At 38.3% G+C, this 18,105-nt stretch overlaps 1 protein-coding gene across 2 annotated transcripts in view; it reads left to right on the top strand.

Moving 5' to 3' along the window:
* ANAPC4 (anaphase promoting complex subunit 4) overlaps positions 1-17,301 on the top strand; it is a 41,014-nt gene extending 23,713 nt beyond the window's left edge. Inside the window, exons 19-29 of one of the 2 annotated variants that reach the window (XM_024119311.3) lie at positions 6,464-6,520; positions 6,843-6,899; positions 8,751-8,844; positions 12,385-12,482; positions 13,215-13,276; positions 13,358-13,396; positions 13,493-13,594; positions 14,406-14,480; positions 15,655-15,828; positions 16,469-16,592; positions 16,960-17,299. In XM_024119311.3, the coding sequence (XP_023975079.1) occupies positions 6,464-6,520; positions 6,843-6,899; positions 8,751-8,844; positions 12,385-12,482; positions 13,215-13,276; positions 13,358-13,396; positions 13,493-13,594; positions 14,406-14,480; positions 15,655-15,828; positions 16,469-16,592; positions 16,960-17,187 (1,110 nt within the window). In that variant the 3' untranslated portion in view covers positions 17,188-17,299. Of the gene's footprint in view, positions 1-6,463; positions 6,521-6,842; positions 6,900-8,750; positions 8,845-12,384; positions 12,483-13,214; positions 13,277-13,357; positions 13,397-13,492; positions 13,595-14,405; positions 14,481-15,654; positions 15,829-16,468; positions 16,593-16,959 lie in introns of both variants that reach the window. The other variant, XM_024119314.3, reaches the window with a different exon arrangement.
* The last annotated feature ends 804 nt before the right edge of the window (positions 17,302-18,105 follow it).

Genomic DNA, 18,105 nt, shown 5'->3' with positions numbered 1-18,105 from the left:
TAGTCTGAAGTCAGGGAGCCTGATTCCTCCAACTCTGTTTTTCTTTCTCAAGATTGCTTTGGCTATTCGGGGTCTTTTTTGTTTCCATACAAATTGTAAAATTTTTTATTCTAGTTCTGTGAAAAATGCCATTGGTAATTTGATAGGGATTGCACTGAACCTGTAGATTGCTTTGGTTAGTATAGTCATTTTTACAGTATTGATTCTTCCAATCCAGGAACATGGTATATCTCTCCATCTGTTTATGTTATCTTTGATTTCTTTCAACAGTGTTTTATAGTTTTCTGAGTACAGGTCTTTTGCCTTCTTAGGTAGGTTTATTCCTAGGTATTTTATTCTTTTTGTTGCGATGGTAAATGGGATTGTTTCCTTCATTTCTGTTTCTGATTTTTTCATTGTTAGTATATAGGAATGCCAGAGATTTCTGTGCATTAATTTTGTATCTTGCAGTCTTACCAAATTCATTGATTAGTTCTAGTAGTTTTCTAGTGGCATCTGTAGGATTTTCTATGTATAGTATCTTGTTATCGGCAAATAATGACAGGTTTATTTCTTCTTTTCCAATTTGTATTCCTCTTATTTCTTTTTCTTCTCTGACTGCTGTGGCTAGGACTTCCAAAACAATGTTGAATAAGAGTGGAAAGAGTGGACATCCTTGTCTTGGTCCTGATCCTAGTGGAAATGCTTTCAGTTTTTCACCATTGAGTATGATGCTTGCTGTGGGTTGTCATATATGGGCTTTATTATGTTGACGTAGGTTCCCTCTATGCCCATTTTCTGGAGAGTTTTTATCATAAATTGGTGTTGAATTTTGTCAAAAGCTTTTTCTGCATCTGTTGAGATGATCATTTGGTTTTTATTCCTTAACTTGTTAATGTGGTGTATCACATTGATTGATTTGTGTATATTGAAGAATCCTTGTATCCCTGGGATAAATCCCACTTGATCATGGTGTATGATCCTTTTAATGTGTTGTTGGATTCTGTTTGCTAGTATTTTGTTCAGGATCTTTGCGTCTGTGTTCATCAGTGGTATTGGTCTATAATTTTCTTTTTTTATGATATCCTTGTCTGGTTTTGGTATCAGGGTGATGGTGGCCTCATAGAACGAGTTTTGGAGTGTTCCTCCCTCTGCAATTTTTTGGAAGAGTTTGAGAAGAATAGGTGTTAACTATCCTCTGAATGTTTGATAGAATTCAGCTGTGAAGCCATCTGGTCCTGGACTTTTGTTGGTTGGAAGATTTTCAATTACAGTTTCAATTTCATTACCTGTGATTGGTCTGTTTATATTTTCTAATTCTTCCTGGTTCAATCTTGGAAGGTTGTACTTTTCCAAGAATTTGTCCATTTCTTTCAGGTTGTCTGTTTTGTTGGCATATAGTTGCTTGTAGTAGTCTCTTACGATCTTTTGTATTTCTGCCGTGTCAGTTGTAATCTCTCCTTTTTCATTTCTAATTTTATTGATTTGCGTCTTCTCCCTGTTTTTCTTGATGAGTCTGGCTAAAGGTTTATCAATTTTGTTTATATCTCAAAGAGTGTTCTTTTAGTTTTATTGATCTTTGCTATTGTTTTCTTTGTTTCTATTTCATTTATATCTGCTCTGATTTATGATTTCTTTCCTTCTAATTTTGGGTTTTCTTTGTTCTTTTTCTACTTGCTTTAGGTGTAAGGTTAGATTGTTTATTTGAGATTTTTCTTGTTTCTTGAGGTGATCTTGAATAGCTATGAACTTCCCTGTTGGAGCTGCTTTTGCTGCGTCCCCTAGTTTCTGGCTCGTCATGTTTTCGTTGTCATTTGTTTCTAGGTATTTTTTTTATTTCTTCTTTGGTTTCTTCAGCATACTGTTTAGCCTCCAAGTATTTGTGTTTTTTTACTGTTTTTTTCCTGTAATTGATTTCTAATCTCATAGTGTTGTGGTTGGAAAAGATGCTTGATACAATTTTAGTTTTCTTAAATTTTCCAAGGTTTGATTTGTGACCCTAAATGTGATCTATTCTGGAGAACGTTCTGTGTGCACTTGAGAAGAAAGTGTATTCTTCTGCTTTCTGGTGGAATGTCCTAAAAATATCAATTAAGTCTATCTGGTCTGTTGTTTCATTTAAAGCTTGTGTTTCCTTATTTATTTTCTGTCTGGATGATCTGTCTATTGGTGTAAGTGGGGTGTTAAAGTCCCCCACTATTATTTTGTTACTGTCGATTTCTGCTTTTATGGCTGTTGTCATTTACCTTATGTGTTGAGGTGCTCCTGTGTTGGGTGCAGAAATATTTATAATTGTTATGTTTTCTTCTTGGGTTGATCCCCTGATCATTATGTAGTGTCATTCCTTGTCTCTTGTAACATTCTTTATTTTAAAGTCTATTTTATCTGATATGAGTATTGCTGCTCCACCTTTCTTGTGATTTCCATTTGCATGGAATACCGTTTTCCATCCCCTCACTTTCAGTTTGTATGTGTCCCTAGGTCTGAAGTGGGTCTCTTGTAGACAGCATATATAAGAGTCTTGCTTTTGTATCCATTCAGTCAGTCTGTGTCTTTTGGTTGGAGCATTTAATCCATTTAGATTCAAGGTGATTATTGATATGTATGTTCCTATTACCATTTTCTTAATTGATTTGAGGACTTTTTTGTGGGTTTTTTTTTTCTCTTGTGTTTCCCGCTTAGAGAAGTTCCTTTAGCATTTGTTGTAAAGCTGGTTTGGTGGTGCTGAATTCTCTTAGCGTTTGGGTTTATCCTGTATGGGACTCTGTGCACTTCCTGGACTTGATTGACTATTTCCTTTCCCACATTAGGGAAGCTTTTGACTATGATCTTTTCAAATATTTTCTCAGACCCTTTCTTGTCTCTTCTTCTTCTGGGACCCCTATGATTCAAATGTTGGTGCGTTTAATGTTGTCCCAGAGGTCTCTGAGACTGTCCTCAATTCTTTTCATTCTTTTTTCTTTATTCTGCTCCCTGGCAGTTATTTCTACCATTTTATCTTCCAGCTCACGTATCCGTTTTTCTGCCTCAGCTATTCTGCTATTGATTCCTTCTTGAGTACTTTTAATTTCATTTATTGTGTTGTTCATCACTGTTTGCTGTTTAGTTTTTCTAGATCCTTGTTGAATGTTTGTTGTATTTTTTCCATTCTGTTTCTGAGATTTTGGATTATCTTTACTCTCATTGCTCTGAATTCTTCTTCAGGTAGGTTGCCTATTTCATCTTCATTTATTTGGTCTTGTAGGTGTGTACCTTGCTCCTTCATGTGTGACATTTTTTTGTCAGCTTATTTATTTTATTTTTTTTTGATGGGTGGGAATGTGTTCCTGTCTTACTGGTTGTTTGGCCTGAGGCTTCCAACATTGGGGTTTGTAGGCTATTGGGTAGAGCTGGGTCTTGGTGCTGAGATGAACTCCATGAGATTGCACTCCTATGAATATTCCCTGGGGTCTGAGGTTCTCTGTTAGTCCAGTGGTTGGGACTCAGAGCTCCCACCTCAGGAGCTTTGGCCTGACCCTGGGCTCGTGAACCAAAATCCTTCAAGCTGCCTGGGGCAGCAAGAAAAAAAAAGTAAAAAATAAAATTAAGACTAGTAAACTAACAGATATGTTAGGAAGAATATAAAAATAAAAATATAGATGAATCAACAACCGGAAGGTACATCAGTACCACAATAGTAAAAAAGAGGAGGAGGGAAAAGAAAAAAAAAGGGTGGGCAAGGCCTTGGCTGTGGAGGGCAGGGACTAAACAAGGGAAAGGTTTGGGCGGTGGGTGGGGCCAATGCTCAGGACCCACAGAGTCAGAAAAGGCCCTGGATGTTTGGCCTGAGGCCTCCAGCACTAGAGTTTGCAGGCAGTTGGATAGAGCCAGCTCTTGGTGCTGGTATGAGGACCTCTGGGAGACCTCACTCCGATGAATATTCCCTGGGGTCTGAGGTTCTGTTAGTCTAGCGGTTTGGACTAGGAGCTCCCACGATAGGAGCTCGGGCCCGATCTCTGGCCCGGGAAGCAAGATCCCGCAAGCTGTGTGGCGTGACAAAAAAAACAAAAATAAAACAAGGAGCAATATAATAACAAGGAATAAAAAGCAAAATAAAATTAGAAAGATAAAAAATATATTAGGAAAAATAAAAGTATAATTGAAACAACTGCAACAAGGAGGGAACAAGCCAAAAGGAGCAGAACAATAATGAAGTATAAATAATAAAGTAAAATTAGAAAAGTAAAAGATTTATTTGAAAAAAATAAAATATAAATGAATCAAAAAGGTAAAACAGAACCCCAGTCTAAAAGAGGAAAAAAGAAAAAAAAAAAAACGCCTTGGCTATGGGGGCAGAGTTTAGGTGGGGGTGGAACTTAGGGGTGGGGTTTAAGGTGGGGTGGAGCCTAGGTGGGTTTGAGCGTGGGGCGGGGCCTCTGCTTAGAACCTGTGCCCGGAAGGGGAGAGGCAGCATCTCCAAAGGAGGGCCTTCAGGCTGGAGTTCCGTAGTGTGGAGGCGTGGCCCTGGGTGGGGGAGTGTGGGTGGGGTTTAAGCTCAACGCAGTTGGAGGGGTTCTCAGAGGGGATCTCCGAGTGTGGAGGTGGGGCCCTGGGTGGGGGTGTAGGGGCGGGGCTTGTGTTCTGCGCCCTGGGTGGGGGTGTAGGGGTGGGGCTTGTGTTCTGCGCCGCAGGAGGGAGGCTCTGAGGGCAGAGGATTAGGCCCGGGAGCCCTCCCCAGTGCCTAAATGGACAGGGAAGGTGCTGGCCACATTCCCTTCTGTTCCTTTGCACCCCTCCCCCACTATCTCCCCAGGGTCTCCCCTGTCACTGCTGGACCCCTAACCCTGGGAGGGTCCCTCTGGCTGTAGGAACTCCTCCCTTCCCCCAGCCACCCCTCAGGCGTGCCGGTCCCAGAGGTCTAGCCTTTTGCTCCCCCTCCCTCCCTCCTCCTCCCTCAGGACCTGATGCCGGAGGGGGCCTCGGTGGGCAGAGGATCAGGCCTGGGATCAGCAGGCTCCCGGGGGCCCAAGTGGGCAGGGGAAACCTGGCCACACTCCCTTTTGATCCTCTGCCCTCCCGGTGGTCCCACAATTTCCCCCTTCGGGCGTGGGATCCCTTCCGCTCCCCCAGGCGCCCCTCATGGGCGCCAGTCCCGTCCCACCTCCACTTCTCCTCCCCCCTCACTCCCCCCATGCCCCACATTCTACCTGGTCGCTGGGGGTTCCTCTCGTCCCCTTAGGTGTCCATGGTCCCCCACTGTGCCTGGTAGGTGCCCTGCTTGTGCGGAGACAGAAATTCTGCATCCTCCTAGTATGCCATCTTGACTCCGCCCCCTTCCTAATATGTTAATATTGCCCTGGTTAGCTCAGCTTTGCTGGTCATCTTGGTAGTTTTATGCAGTTATTAGTTAACAAGATGTTAGGCTGTAGACACAAGACAGATCCTAGTAAGCCTTTTTTTTTTTAATTTGTGTGTTTGATATTTTTTTTATCTCACAGAACACCTTTATTATGGCTGTCTAAGTTTATTGTTTTCATGTTTGTATAAGATTTTGTAATCTGTATAACATAGGGTGTTTGGATTCCTTACTTTAACTTCCTAAAATGTTAAATGCATTTTTATTTTCCTTGGAAAGCTAGTACTTAGGTATTAGTACCTATGTTGAGGTCTGGCAAACACCAGTTTCTTTCTGACTCTAAGTATTGTGACAAGTAGCAATGGAACCTTCTTCTAGAAAAATCTTACAGAATAAGGCAAAATTCCCACTTGGTTTCTGCAGCTCGCTCATCCTCACCCCTGCCCAAACTGTCTGATTCAGATAGATTAGGTAATTTTGAGTCTGAAAAAATGGAGAGCATTAAGATTAGCCTTGGTGGCCCGATGAGTAAAGGATCACAGCTTTTATACAAAGTAGATCTTTTGTGCTGTGGATGACTGGCCTTGCAAACCAGAGACGTTCACCTTAGCTGTTTCTCTGATATCACTCTTAGCTTTATTTGGGGAAACATGTTATTGTTGGGAGAGCCCTCAATGTGTAATTTTTTGAGGGCTGAAGAACCGGGATAGGGAGAAGGCAGGGTCATTGAAAGAAGCAGAGGGCCAACACTGAAGCGCTCTTGGGTTGCAGCCCTTAACTCACATTGAGGTTATTTATCTGGACTGACAGTCCCCTACTCCCAAAGGAGGGACTCTACACACATAGTCTTAGCATTAAGCATAAAATAATAAACAGCCTTAGGCCATAAAGAGTTCTGTAGCTATTGGCATCGCTGATTGGAAAATGGGTTTAAAATACTTAATTACATGCTTCTCAGAGCCCTAGGATTTCATATTTTCAGAGTTGCATAATCAGAATTTCTGTTGACATTTTCTTTGAAGGAACTTTGCTTATTTTGTCCCATAACTTTTAATAGATAGTAGAAAAGTCACATTTATTATTACATAGAATTTTATTGACAAGCTTTCTCTTATCTTGTTTTCTTTTTGTTCCTTTTGGTTTTGATAGATGACTCAAAAAGACATCACCTTTGTTGCTGAATTTCTTACTGAACATTTCAATGAGGTAGGAAATTGGTATTTCTATAGTGCTTTTTAAAAAATAATCACAATAAATCGGGATAATGGTAAGAAGTAATCAAATTTAATCCAATTTAATTGAAGTTCTAAGCAATTATGTATGCTTTTTAAACTATTGAGCTAATTAATGGCAGTATTTATTTATTTAAAGCATATAAATTGAACTTTGTATGTGTGTGTTACTACATATAAAAGAGTAACTGCCACTGACAGCTTTCTTAAACAATAGAGTTTTTGGTTTAAATATATAAGATTTTTTTTTCCTCAGTGAGTTGACTTAAGAATTAAACTATATTTATTCTTTCTAGGCTCCAGATCTTTATAATCGAAAAGGAAAATATTTTAACGTTGAAAAAGTTGGTCAGGTATGGGCTCTGGATTGAATCTAGTTACTAATTTTTTTATTTTTAAAACTTTAGCAGTGTTAGTCTTTATTATACAAAACTTTTTGAAAGTAATATAATGCCAAATTATATAGTAACCCTGCCCTTTTAGTAAAATCACCAAAGAGTAGCTTTAAACTTTTTCATCTCAGAACCCTTGTACATTAAAATTATTGAAGACTCCGGAGAGCTTTTATGTGTACTGTATCTATCAATAGTAGATATTATTAGGTATTAGAAACTAAACAGAATAAAGAATTATTTATCTCTTAATTCATTTAAAAAGAACAAACCCACTTTCCGTTACATGTTGATATAAATATTTTTAACGAAAAGTAACTATACTTCACAAAACAAAATTAAGTGAAGAATGTCATTGTTTTATATGTTTGCAAATCTCCTTGATGTCTGGCTTAAGACAAGACAGCTATATTCTCATATCTGCTTCTGCATTCGATCTATTGTGATGTGTTGTTTTGTTTAAGAAAGGTTGGTTTCACACTGGTGTGTAGTTGGAAAGGGTAACGTATTTTAATAGCTTTTTAGATAACTGTGAATATTCTTTGATACTACACCAGATCCTGACAAGTGGTAGTATCTTAGGTTAGTTTCAGTATGGAATCTAAATTGCATCAGTGGACTTGTCATATTCTGATTCATTAAAATTCATTCATCTACCTTGTACTTTGGATGGATCTTTTACGCTGTGCATGTGATTTTGCCATATCATGTATTGGTCATTTGGAAAATACTGATTCGCTGAATTACAACAATCTTCCATATGCTGACACTTTTCTTCATACAGTATCCAAAAGTCAGATTTTCTTAATGTCATTACTAATCTCATCAGACAATGTTTAACTACTGTGAGGTTAGCAAGCACATAGTGGCAGATACAGATTTTTCAAAAATTTTAATTTTTGCTTGAATGTTTAAATTTTATCATTGGTAATAAATACTGTCAGTTGTTTTGCTTAAAGTGACAGGATCACTTTCTTTATTTTCAAGAACATATCCGCCAAATACCCAAGAATGAATAATCATAGTTTGTCTGCCAGTCGTCCTTTTGAGTGAAAATGGAATTCCATTAATAACAAAGAAGTGCCTGGCCTGACTCACAACTACATTTTCATAAATGCTTTCCCTCATGATAACTGTCATACTTTGGTAGGCAGCAAAAGTGCTTTATTTATACTTCCCAATTCTGTCACTCAGAATATTAAAAAGATTTTGTTGAGATTTAATGAAATTAATGATTTTAATAGTCTCATTAGAGATTAGTGAAACTGTATGTGGCAAAAAGGAATATAGTGACTTCTAGTATGGTTTGGGGCCACTATGATTCTTGGTGACAGTGCCAGCAGTTTTCTCCACCTGTGCTTTTGACTATCAGGGCAGATGTCATTACAGTGAAAAGGGCAAATAATATCTTGATACTATTATAAAAATAGTAATGACCTCATGGATCTCTGAAAGCATCTTGAAGACTCTCAGAGTTGCATGGATCACACTTTGAGGACTACTGCCATAGATTAGACTGACAGTTGATACTTTTCAAATTAATTTATAAACTTACATATGTAAGTTTAAAATGTGCTTACTGAAAATAGAACATGAAATTTAAACTCAATTTATAGTCTCTAAATCTACAGCATTCTAATGTTTGCAGTTCAGTTGCTTGGCATTTAGCAAATTTTGGTCATCTCACAGAATAATGCACTTTCAGAGGACTTGGCAGTAAAACAAAATAAGTAGAATAGTGTTAAATATAAACAATTTTGGAGCCTAATGCTTTGGTTTACAAAACTTAAATTTCTAATTCTGTACTTCTAGTACTTGAAAGACGAAGATGATGATCTTGTGTCACCCCCTAACACAGAAGGGAACCAGTGGTATGACTTTCTTCAAAACAGCAGCCACCTTAAAGGTATTTCATGAACCAACATGGATTTTGGCCATGTTTATATTTATTTGAGACCAGTACATCAGCAAGTGTACTTGCTGAATACTTATCTAAGTTCTTTAGATTTATATTTTGTGTCCATTTTATTTGATTATAGAAACAGTAAAATAATAACAGTATATGACATTACCATGTTCAAAAACACTCTGATATTAACTGTGATGTAGTAAGATTGCTTAAGTATTGTCTGTTATAAAAAAAATGTATAAAAAATAGGATATTGGGAAGAAAACTGTAGAGCCTATCAGTCAGAGAAGTCTATTTTGCCAGTTCCAATTTATTAGCTTTTAAGAGCATATAATGCTTTTAACTCCTATAATGATGCATCACTGTATTTTTCTGAGGTTGTATTTTTTTTTTTATTTACTTGTTATGCCTTTCATTCTCTAGGATGTTGATTTGGTAAAACTTTATTTAGCCAACATTACTGGGAATGCAACACAAAATAGCAACCATTAAATATGTCGAAACGTCTCCATCTTAGATGAAAAGATTTTTAAAGCATCTGTTTCTTTGCTTTGTCAAAGAATAATCTGACCACAGTTTAGCTATTTCTTAGATCCTTGGGGTAATAGCCACATACATATATTACCTCCTTTAATCTTCACAAGAACCTATGAGGAAGGTACTTGTTATCTTCATTTTACTAGTGAGGAAACTGAAGGTTAGAGAAGGCCCCAAGATGATACAAGGTGGTAAGCAATAGAGCTAGGATTCTGCTAACTTGAGAGCCTGAGTTTTTAACTGGACTTAGTAGTGACCTCTGCTCTGTGTGGTTGCTGGGTATCTGAATGAGTGAGTGAGTAGGGGGAGGCAGAGAAATCTCAGGCCCAGAACTTTGCTTACTGCTGTTTTGATTTAACCCTACAAGCCCAAATTCTTTTTCAGAGCAGGACGTATTTTACATTGCTTGAGAGTCTTAAGATCAATTGAGAGAGATGTATTGACGTAAGTTAGCTATTGAATGGAGGGAAAATAAAAGTATAGCTGACTCAGCTCATTTACCGTATTTAATTAGGATGTCCAAGGAGTAAGTAAGGATGCCTGGGGAGGGCTGATGGCAGTGTACCAGCAGCGGTGGCAGCTGGACCCTGTCACTGTTGGGCTAATATCCATCCTGGGGACTTTGGGCTAAACACAGGTTCTACCCTTTTTTCTCCCCACCTCTTCTGTGGCTGAAGAGAAAGGTGTAATCTTAGTTACAGGTCTCATGTTTAACTTCAGATTAACTCCATCTCTTAAATGCCAAAGAGTTTGCTAGTATGTGACTTTGGAAAAGCTCATTAATCTCCCAGTTTCTTAGTCTAGTATGAAGTAATACCGACTGTCATTATGGAGCTATTAAGAAACCTTTAATGAAACTTCTTCCTAGCACTTTGCAAAAATCAAGTGCTAAATGCTTAGCGCACGTAGCTTCCCAGGGGATGTGAGAGAGTCGGTGTTGTTACGTGGGTAGAGGTCAGTGTGCTGGAAGTCGGGCTGCCTGGGCTGATGTCCTACTCTGCCACTCCCTGGTGTGGGGCTGAGGGCACATTGCCTGACCTCTTTGTGCCCCAGCTTTCTCTTCTGTAAAGTGAGGGTGATCAGAGCTCCTCCCTCAAAAAGCTGTTGTGGAGATGAAACAAATTAATCTATATGAAGCACTTAGGATAGAGCCTGGCACATAGCATATAAGCAGGCAGTATGCATCTGAGCTGTTTTTACTCAAAACACTTCCGACACCAAAATGAGAGGCTTTTTTCCCTCCTGAGACCAATTTTGACACCACCTGGGTGTCCTACAGTTCGATTCTGACACTAACTCTGCAGAGTTACCACCAGACTCCACAGGGTTAGGGCTTAGTCCCACAAGACTACCCCCACTTCAGAGTTCAGTCACAAGTACTGGGTCCCCAGGTTACCCACATTTCTGTTCCACTTGGCTACAAAGTTGGGGCTTCCCATGCTTCAGTTTTAATAATTTGCTAAAATGGCTCACAAAACTCAGAAACACTTAACTTACATCTTCCAGTTTATTATAAAGGATACAACTCTGGAATAGCCAAATGGAAGAGATGCATGGGGCAAGGTATGGGGAGGGGCATGGAGCTTCCATCCCTTCTCCAGGCGCATTGCCCTCCGAGCACCTTAATGCATGCATTGACCCAGAGGCCCTCTGCTCTGTCATTTAGGGGCTTTATGGAGTTTTCATTATGTAGGGGTTAGGGGCCATTGGTGACGAGACTCAACGCTAGCTTCTCTCCCCTACCTGCAGGTCGAGGGAAGGGGCTGAAAGTTCCAAGCTTCTAATCAAGGCTTGGTCTTTATGGAGACCAGCCCCCATCCTGAAGCTATCTAAGGGCCTCATTAAAACAGAGTTGGGGCTTCCCTGGTGGCGCAGTGGTTGAGAGTCCGCCTGCCGATGCAGGGGACACGGGTTCGTGCCCCGGTCCAGGAGGATCCCACCTGCCGTGGAGCGTCTGGTCCCGTGAGCCATGGCCGCTGGGCCTGCGCGTCCGGAGCCTGTGCTCCGCAACGGGAGAGGCCACAACAGTGAGAGGCCCGCGTACCGCAAGAAAAAAAAAAAAACAGAGTATTCTCCTGTCATCCTTATCACTCAGGAAATTCCAAGAGTTTTAAGGAGCTCTGGGCCAGGAACTGGGGACAAAGACCAAATATCTCTCTATGATACCACAGCATCTGTCACCTGTTGGGAGCTTAAAATGTTAACACGATTAAAGCTCCTTTTATCCAGCATAGCTGGGACATGAGGTGCTGTGAGGGAGGCCTGCAGAGCACAGTGGAAGAGGGTGGGCTTGGGAGTTGGACCTGGGTTTGATTCAGAGTCTAGCTTCCTAGTCATTCTCACACTGGGCAATTGCCTACACCTCCGAAGCCTCATTTTTTTTCTTTTTTTAATCAGTAAAATAAAGAGTATGATGCTTAATATATACAGCTGTTGTAAACAATAGAAATAACAGGTATAAAAAGAACCTAGCATACTTGGTGTCACTAAATGACAAATTATATATTACTTTCTACTGATAAAGTAGTCTTTTCAAAAGTAAAGAGCTTATTTTCATAGCACCAGTTTCTTGCCTCCTGTTTTTGTTTTCACTATCACACTCTTCCAAAAGTGCTGTTGTTATACCATTGTGGAAAAGAAGAGAGAAAAATGAACTTATTTCATTATATGTCTTATGGTTCCCAAATCATCCCTTTCTTCTTGTAGCCAACAGAAGCGTACTGTTGGATTTTGGTGGGAAAAACAAAATATAGAATAATAAGCTGCTAGGACTCAGCTTGTAGTAAGTGTGGTGGTTTTCCGTGGACTGGCAGCAGGGGATGATGCAAGGCAGAAGGCCACGGTCATTTTTAGTGAGGTCGCACCCCAAGGTATAATGAAGTGGCCAGGGAGAATTCCACCATCAGATAAGCTGTGTGGGCTGGCTCTAGCAGTAGATTAGTTTCTGCTAGTTATCTGGTTTGTTATAGCTTTTTATTTTTTGTTTTTGTTTCAAACCAGAAAGTCCTTTGCTGTTTCCTTATTATCCTCGAAAATCATTGCATTTTGTGAAAAGGCGGATGGAGAACATTATTGATCAGTGCTTGCAAAAGCCAGCAGTAAGTTTGAAAGAAATGCATGTTTTTGTGTAGGAGCAAGAATATCTGCAATATGTGGCTCACTTATGTAAATGATCGTAGTTATTAAGATGAACCATATTAAAATGCTGATATTCAACTTTTTTTTTTTCTTTTTTTTTTTTTTTTGTGGTACGCGGGCCTCTCACTGTTGTGGCCTCTCCCGCTGCGGAGCACAGGCTCCGGACGCGCAGGGGCATGAACCCGTGTCCCTTGCATCGGCAGGCGGACTTTCAACCACTGCGCCACCAGGGAAGCCCTCAACTATTTTTGACTAACAAAAATGGCAGTTTCATATGGTTCACTCTAATATTTCCTCTTATTGTTGCTTTCTTACATAAATTAAAAAATAAATACATGGTTATTGAACATGTTGACATCCTTTAGTATTTTATTTGTGCCCGGAACAAACTTATTATAAATGGTCGTAGTTACAGAGCTGATGCGTCTGTTAACTACTGAATGATGGATGATTGATGCATTGGGACTAGAAGAGGTGGTTTCTAACCTGCCATCACTTATCTCCAGGGTCCTTTTCAGCTCAGAACTTTCTCTCTTCCTTACTGCCATGACTGTCATTAAAGTTTCTTGCATGAAGGTTGGTGATATAGATGATTTTGCACTAGACTTAAACAGTGACGATCAGTCACTTTCTGTGGAGTATTTATTTTTGTGTATGTACATGCTTTAATTATATTTTTAAATCTTATTTAGGATGTAATTGGAAAATCGATGAATCAAGCAATATGTATTCCATTATATAGAGATGCTAGAAGGTAATTCTGTTTACCTTTCTGGGTGATATAATTCAGCAGCCAATTAAAATTTTTCATACTTTTTTTTTTCTTTTGTTTTAGTGAGGACTCCACACGTAGATTGTTCAAATTCCCTTTTCTGTAAGTGTCTCTCCCCTATCTCATGTGAATAATACAGTTTTGTTCTATGCATTGGTAGCTAAATAATCAAGTTTTGACATTAATTTTTTTCCTTAGGTGGAATAATAAAACCTCAAATCTGCATTATCTTCTTTTTACTATTTTAGAAGATTCACTTTATAAAATGTGCATCTTAAGGAGACATACTGATATTTCCCAGTAAGTATTAATCTGAAGTTTGAACCAAGGAGATAAGATTTATTATTTTTAATCATAAAACATACCACTTCCCTTCCCTGCATTTCAGGTTTTAGTTAAGCTGCCTTATGACTTTAGGCTTGCTAACTTAACTGTCTGGTCTTCGTTTTCACATTTTTAAGGTGGTAATGCCCAATTAGGAAGCTATGTGATCCCTTCTAATTCTAGATTATTTAATTTTGTATTTGGTGTATAGCTGTTACGTGTAGGATAGTTTTAGGGTTAGGAAAAATATAACAACAGAATAGTCAGGATTATATCTCATCAACTTGTGGAAGTGCAAAATTATATTTTGGCTTCCTTATAGAAAGGATTTTTACCTCAGGTTAAGTATGCCTTTCATTAAACAAGAAGCCTTGCATATAGAGACTTCTTTTGAGAATGCAAATAAAAGTTCTGAAAATAAATCATATTCAGGATGTCACTAGGATCTTAAATGATTTTAAATCTAAACCTGAGGGAAATTTTTTGAAACCAGGATGTAGCCCGAGAGAAATAATTTGGTTGTCCCAAACATCCTTATTTTATAAGGAATCTTGCTACTTTGGTGACTATAAGATTTTAAACTAAGTTGTAATTTTGATGTTAGTTTTATCTGTCAGGGGTTTAAATCAGTTATCAGTATTCTCGAGTGAGTGTAATAGTATTTTGGTCTGGGGTTTGGTGATTAGGTAAATGTACTAACAATCATGTTCTTTCAAGCATATATAGATTATTGCCTATCCAAGTTGTTCTACAAAGTCTCTTCCCCCACCCCCTTTCTTTCTTGAAGATCTGTAAGTAATGGACTAATTGCTGTTAAATTTGGGAGCTTCACATATGCCACAACTGAAAAAGTGAGAAGAAGGTAAATCTTGAATCTTGTTTGAGTGAGATGTATATATAATAAATACAATTATAGGAATATGGTTAGACTCAGTTACAGTGATGATATTCTTAGAAGGCCTTCGTCATTTGCAGCTTAGGGTGCTGGGTTGGTTATGTATTTTATACTTAGAGGATGATTTGACTTACAGTGAAAGGAGCCTTACTGGCCTGCAGGAATTTTTTTTTTTTTCTTTTAACATCTTTATTGGAGTATAACTGTTTTACAATGGTGTGTTAGTTTCTGCTTTACAACAAAGTGAATCAGTTATACATATACATATGTTCCCATATCTCTTCCCTCTTGCGTCACCCTCCCTCCCACCCTCCCTATCCCACCCCTCTAGGTGGTCATAAAGCACAGAGGTGATCTCCCTGTGCTATGCGGCAGCTTCCCACTAGCTATCTAACTTATGAATTTTTATAGTGTGCTTTGCTACAAGTAATACTTCTGAGCTCCTTGTCCACTAAGAAAGTAATGTGGTTCCAGGGGGCAGATGGCTGAAGGTCTTCTTATGACCAGCAGAGGTGTGAGGTGGTATCCTTCTCACTGGGGTGGGATTTTCTTAGGGCACAAAGGGTAACAATACTTTATGTCATCCTGAGGCGTTTGCAAGAGAAAGAACTGACACTAATCCTAAAACAACCTTTTTCTTGCTCTTTTCCTTACATAAACGAAGTTCTTTATGATAATATCTTTGAAGTTGTGTCTTTTCATATGTAAATCTTATTTTTACTTTTCATTCTAGTAAACTCTGTTTATTATATATATTTATATATGTATATACACACACACACACACACACACACACACACACACACACACACGTATATACATGGGGTCATTCATGGAATCTCCACAGGCTTAAGGCCTGACCATTGATGTCAAGAGTTTTCTGGAGCTGTGAACCAAGTTCACAGGTTTTTCTTTTTTCATGATTATCTATTTTCCGGGCCTAGTTATATTTGTGAATAATCAGTACAACAGGTAACTGTGACTGTAGTGTAAACTGATATATTTTAAATGTGACTGTATAGAATGTCACTTGATATTTTCATTGTCAGTTTTCTGCTTGGTACCAGTATAATGTTATATATACAGTATTTTCTCAGTCATGATAACATCTTTGATATAACAAAACTTATTTTAATTCTAGCACCTACAGTTGTTTAGATGCACAGTTTTATGATGATGAAACTGTCACAGTAGTTCTTAAAGACACTGTAGGACGTGAAGGAAGAGATAGACTCTTGGTCCAGTTGCCGTTGTCTTTAGTATATAACAGTGAAGATTCTGCAGAATATCAATTCACTGGGTCTTACTCTACAAGGTAACTTACATAAGTAAGCTTGTCTTTCTGATAGAACAGTTAAATGTTTTTTTAATGTATATTGTACATTCTGCTTCTTTAGGTATGATAGATAAATAAAGTCAGCTGAGCAGAAATGCTCCTATTTTTTTAATGAAAAAATACTGGCTTCAACAGCTCTTCTGTCAAGAATTATTTGCTGGAACAAGGTGGGGAATTATTTGGTGTGGAGAATGGAACTTCTGTTTTCAAGGATAACATGAACCCCAGTTTGTAGTAGAATTATTTTAGATATGCCTTTAGTATTTTCCTTTCAGAATTAGGACCTCAGTAGCCACAGAGAGGTTCAAGGTCAGTTCCAAGAGATGGCTTTAGATTGAGATTTAAATAAGCAGATCTCTAATTTTTAAAATGAGTCCATTTGCTTACCTTGAAAGTGAATCAAAAACCTTACTAAGGTTTCTGCCTTAAAAAGGTATTCTGCCTATTTGGAAATGCACTTTTTTTCACAGAATATAGTATCACAGCTTTTTTATACAGTAGCTGGTAGAATTATATTGGAAATGGCAATACTGGTAGAAATCAAACCCTGATACCACCCCTAGTAAACCAGGGAGAACAGCCCCATTTCACTCCTGGGTTGGTTTTCTTCCCTCTCTAGGCTAGATGAGCAGCGTAGTGCTATTCCCACCCGTACCATGCACTTTGAGAAGCACTGGAGATTACTGGAAAGTATGAAAGCACAGTATGTTGCTGGGAATGGTTTTCGCAAAGTGTCCTGTGTGGTAAGTATTAAATTGTTGCAAAGAGTAACAGAAGCAACAGGATCTGTATGTCCTCTCAGTTCAAACATTTAGTGATGTCAAGCTTTTATTGACTATGAGCATGTAGTGGCCTTAGCTATTTAGTTCTCTTGTTCTGAGAAAGCTTATTAAGTAATTAATAACAATTTTAGATTTTAGTAATCTTGAAATTGTATGTGGAGATCCTTTTATACAAAATGAAAGCTGAGTTTAGTGATTTTGTTGTAAATTGATGGGAAAATAACTTTCCTATAAAACCACTTTTTTTCAGATTTCTGATTTCTAATTTTTTATATATAATGTATTAGTTAAGCCATTAAAAAAGTTCTTTATTTGGCCTTTTCTTTAGTTAAGCTCGAATCTCCGTCATGTGAGAGTGTTTGAAATGGACATAGACGATGAATGGGAGCTTGATGAGTCTTCAGATGAAGAGGAGGAAGCCAGTAATAAGCCTGTAAAAATAAAGGAAGAAGTATTGTCTGAGTCGGAAGCAGAGAACCAGCAAGCTGGCACTGCTGCTTTAGCTCCAGAGATGGTCATTAAAGTAGAAAAACTTGACCCTGAGCTAGACTCATGATCTAGCTTGCCATTATTTTGTATGTTCTCTTGTCAGAAAGGACACAGATGATGATCGAAGATGTGTTGGACCACTTAATTTTCTTTGTGAAATAAACAGTAAATTTTATTTTTTTTTATTCTGCGTCATCTTCTTTTAGTGGTATAGCCACTGTGATAGATTTTCTTTTCACCAAGATTTCTTTTTAATACTGTGTGCAGAACTAGTGTTCAAGAAAATATAAATTGAATGTGAAGAAAAAATTTAGTCTTTTCTGTCAAAAGGTAGGTATCAGGAATTATTCCCATATCAGGAAGAAATTACGTTTAGTCATTCATCACTGGAAGTTTTGATGCATTTAGTATTTTTAAAGCGCAGACAACATTTATTCCTGTTTTTCTATCTTCCTCTTCTAGTTTATTTTAGATCTCCAGAATGCTTTCAAAATTATGTTTTTATACTGATTTACTGTAATCCTAAATAAGCCAAGAGATGGGTACTATCTTCATGATCTAAATAGCAAAAACACTGCTTGACACCTGCATGGTTATCTTTTCTCACTGTTACTTTATTTGAGCTCTGAATTCTTTGAATCACCGGTGTTTAGAGGTGTATTTTTCCTCTGTTTAGAATTGGTCAAGGACATATGTGGCTGTCTGTGTGGTTGGTTCCTTGAGAACATGAGAAATAGGGATCAACTAAACATAATTTAGCATTAGTGCAAATGAGCGCTTGTTGATTTCCTAGTGCTCATTTCTAAAGTAGAATGGTACTATCTTGTGACTTTCAAAGTTCCTATTTCATATATGAATTCTTTTTTTTTTTTTGTCTGTGTTGGGTCTTCATTGCTGCACATGGGCCCTCTCTAGTTGCGGCAAGCGGGGGCTACTCTTCGTTGCGGAGTGCGGGCTTCTCATTGTGGTGGCTTCTCTTGTTGCA

This window comes from Physeter macrocephalus, chromosome 7, assembly GCF_002837175.3.
Source record: "Physeter macrocephalus isolate SW-GA chromosome 7, ASM283717v5, whole genome shotgun sequence".
NCBI classification, from domain to species: domain Eukaryota; kingdom Metazoa; phylum Chordata; class Mammalia; order Artiodactyla; family Physeteridae; genus Physeter; species Physeter macrocephalus.
Note: the sequence above shows the minus strand (reverse complement) of the source record. Positions and strands in the feature narration are given on the sequence as shown.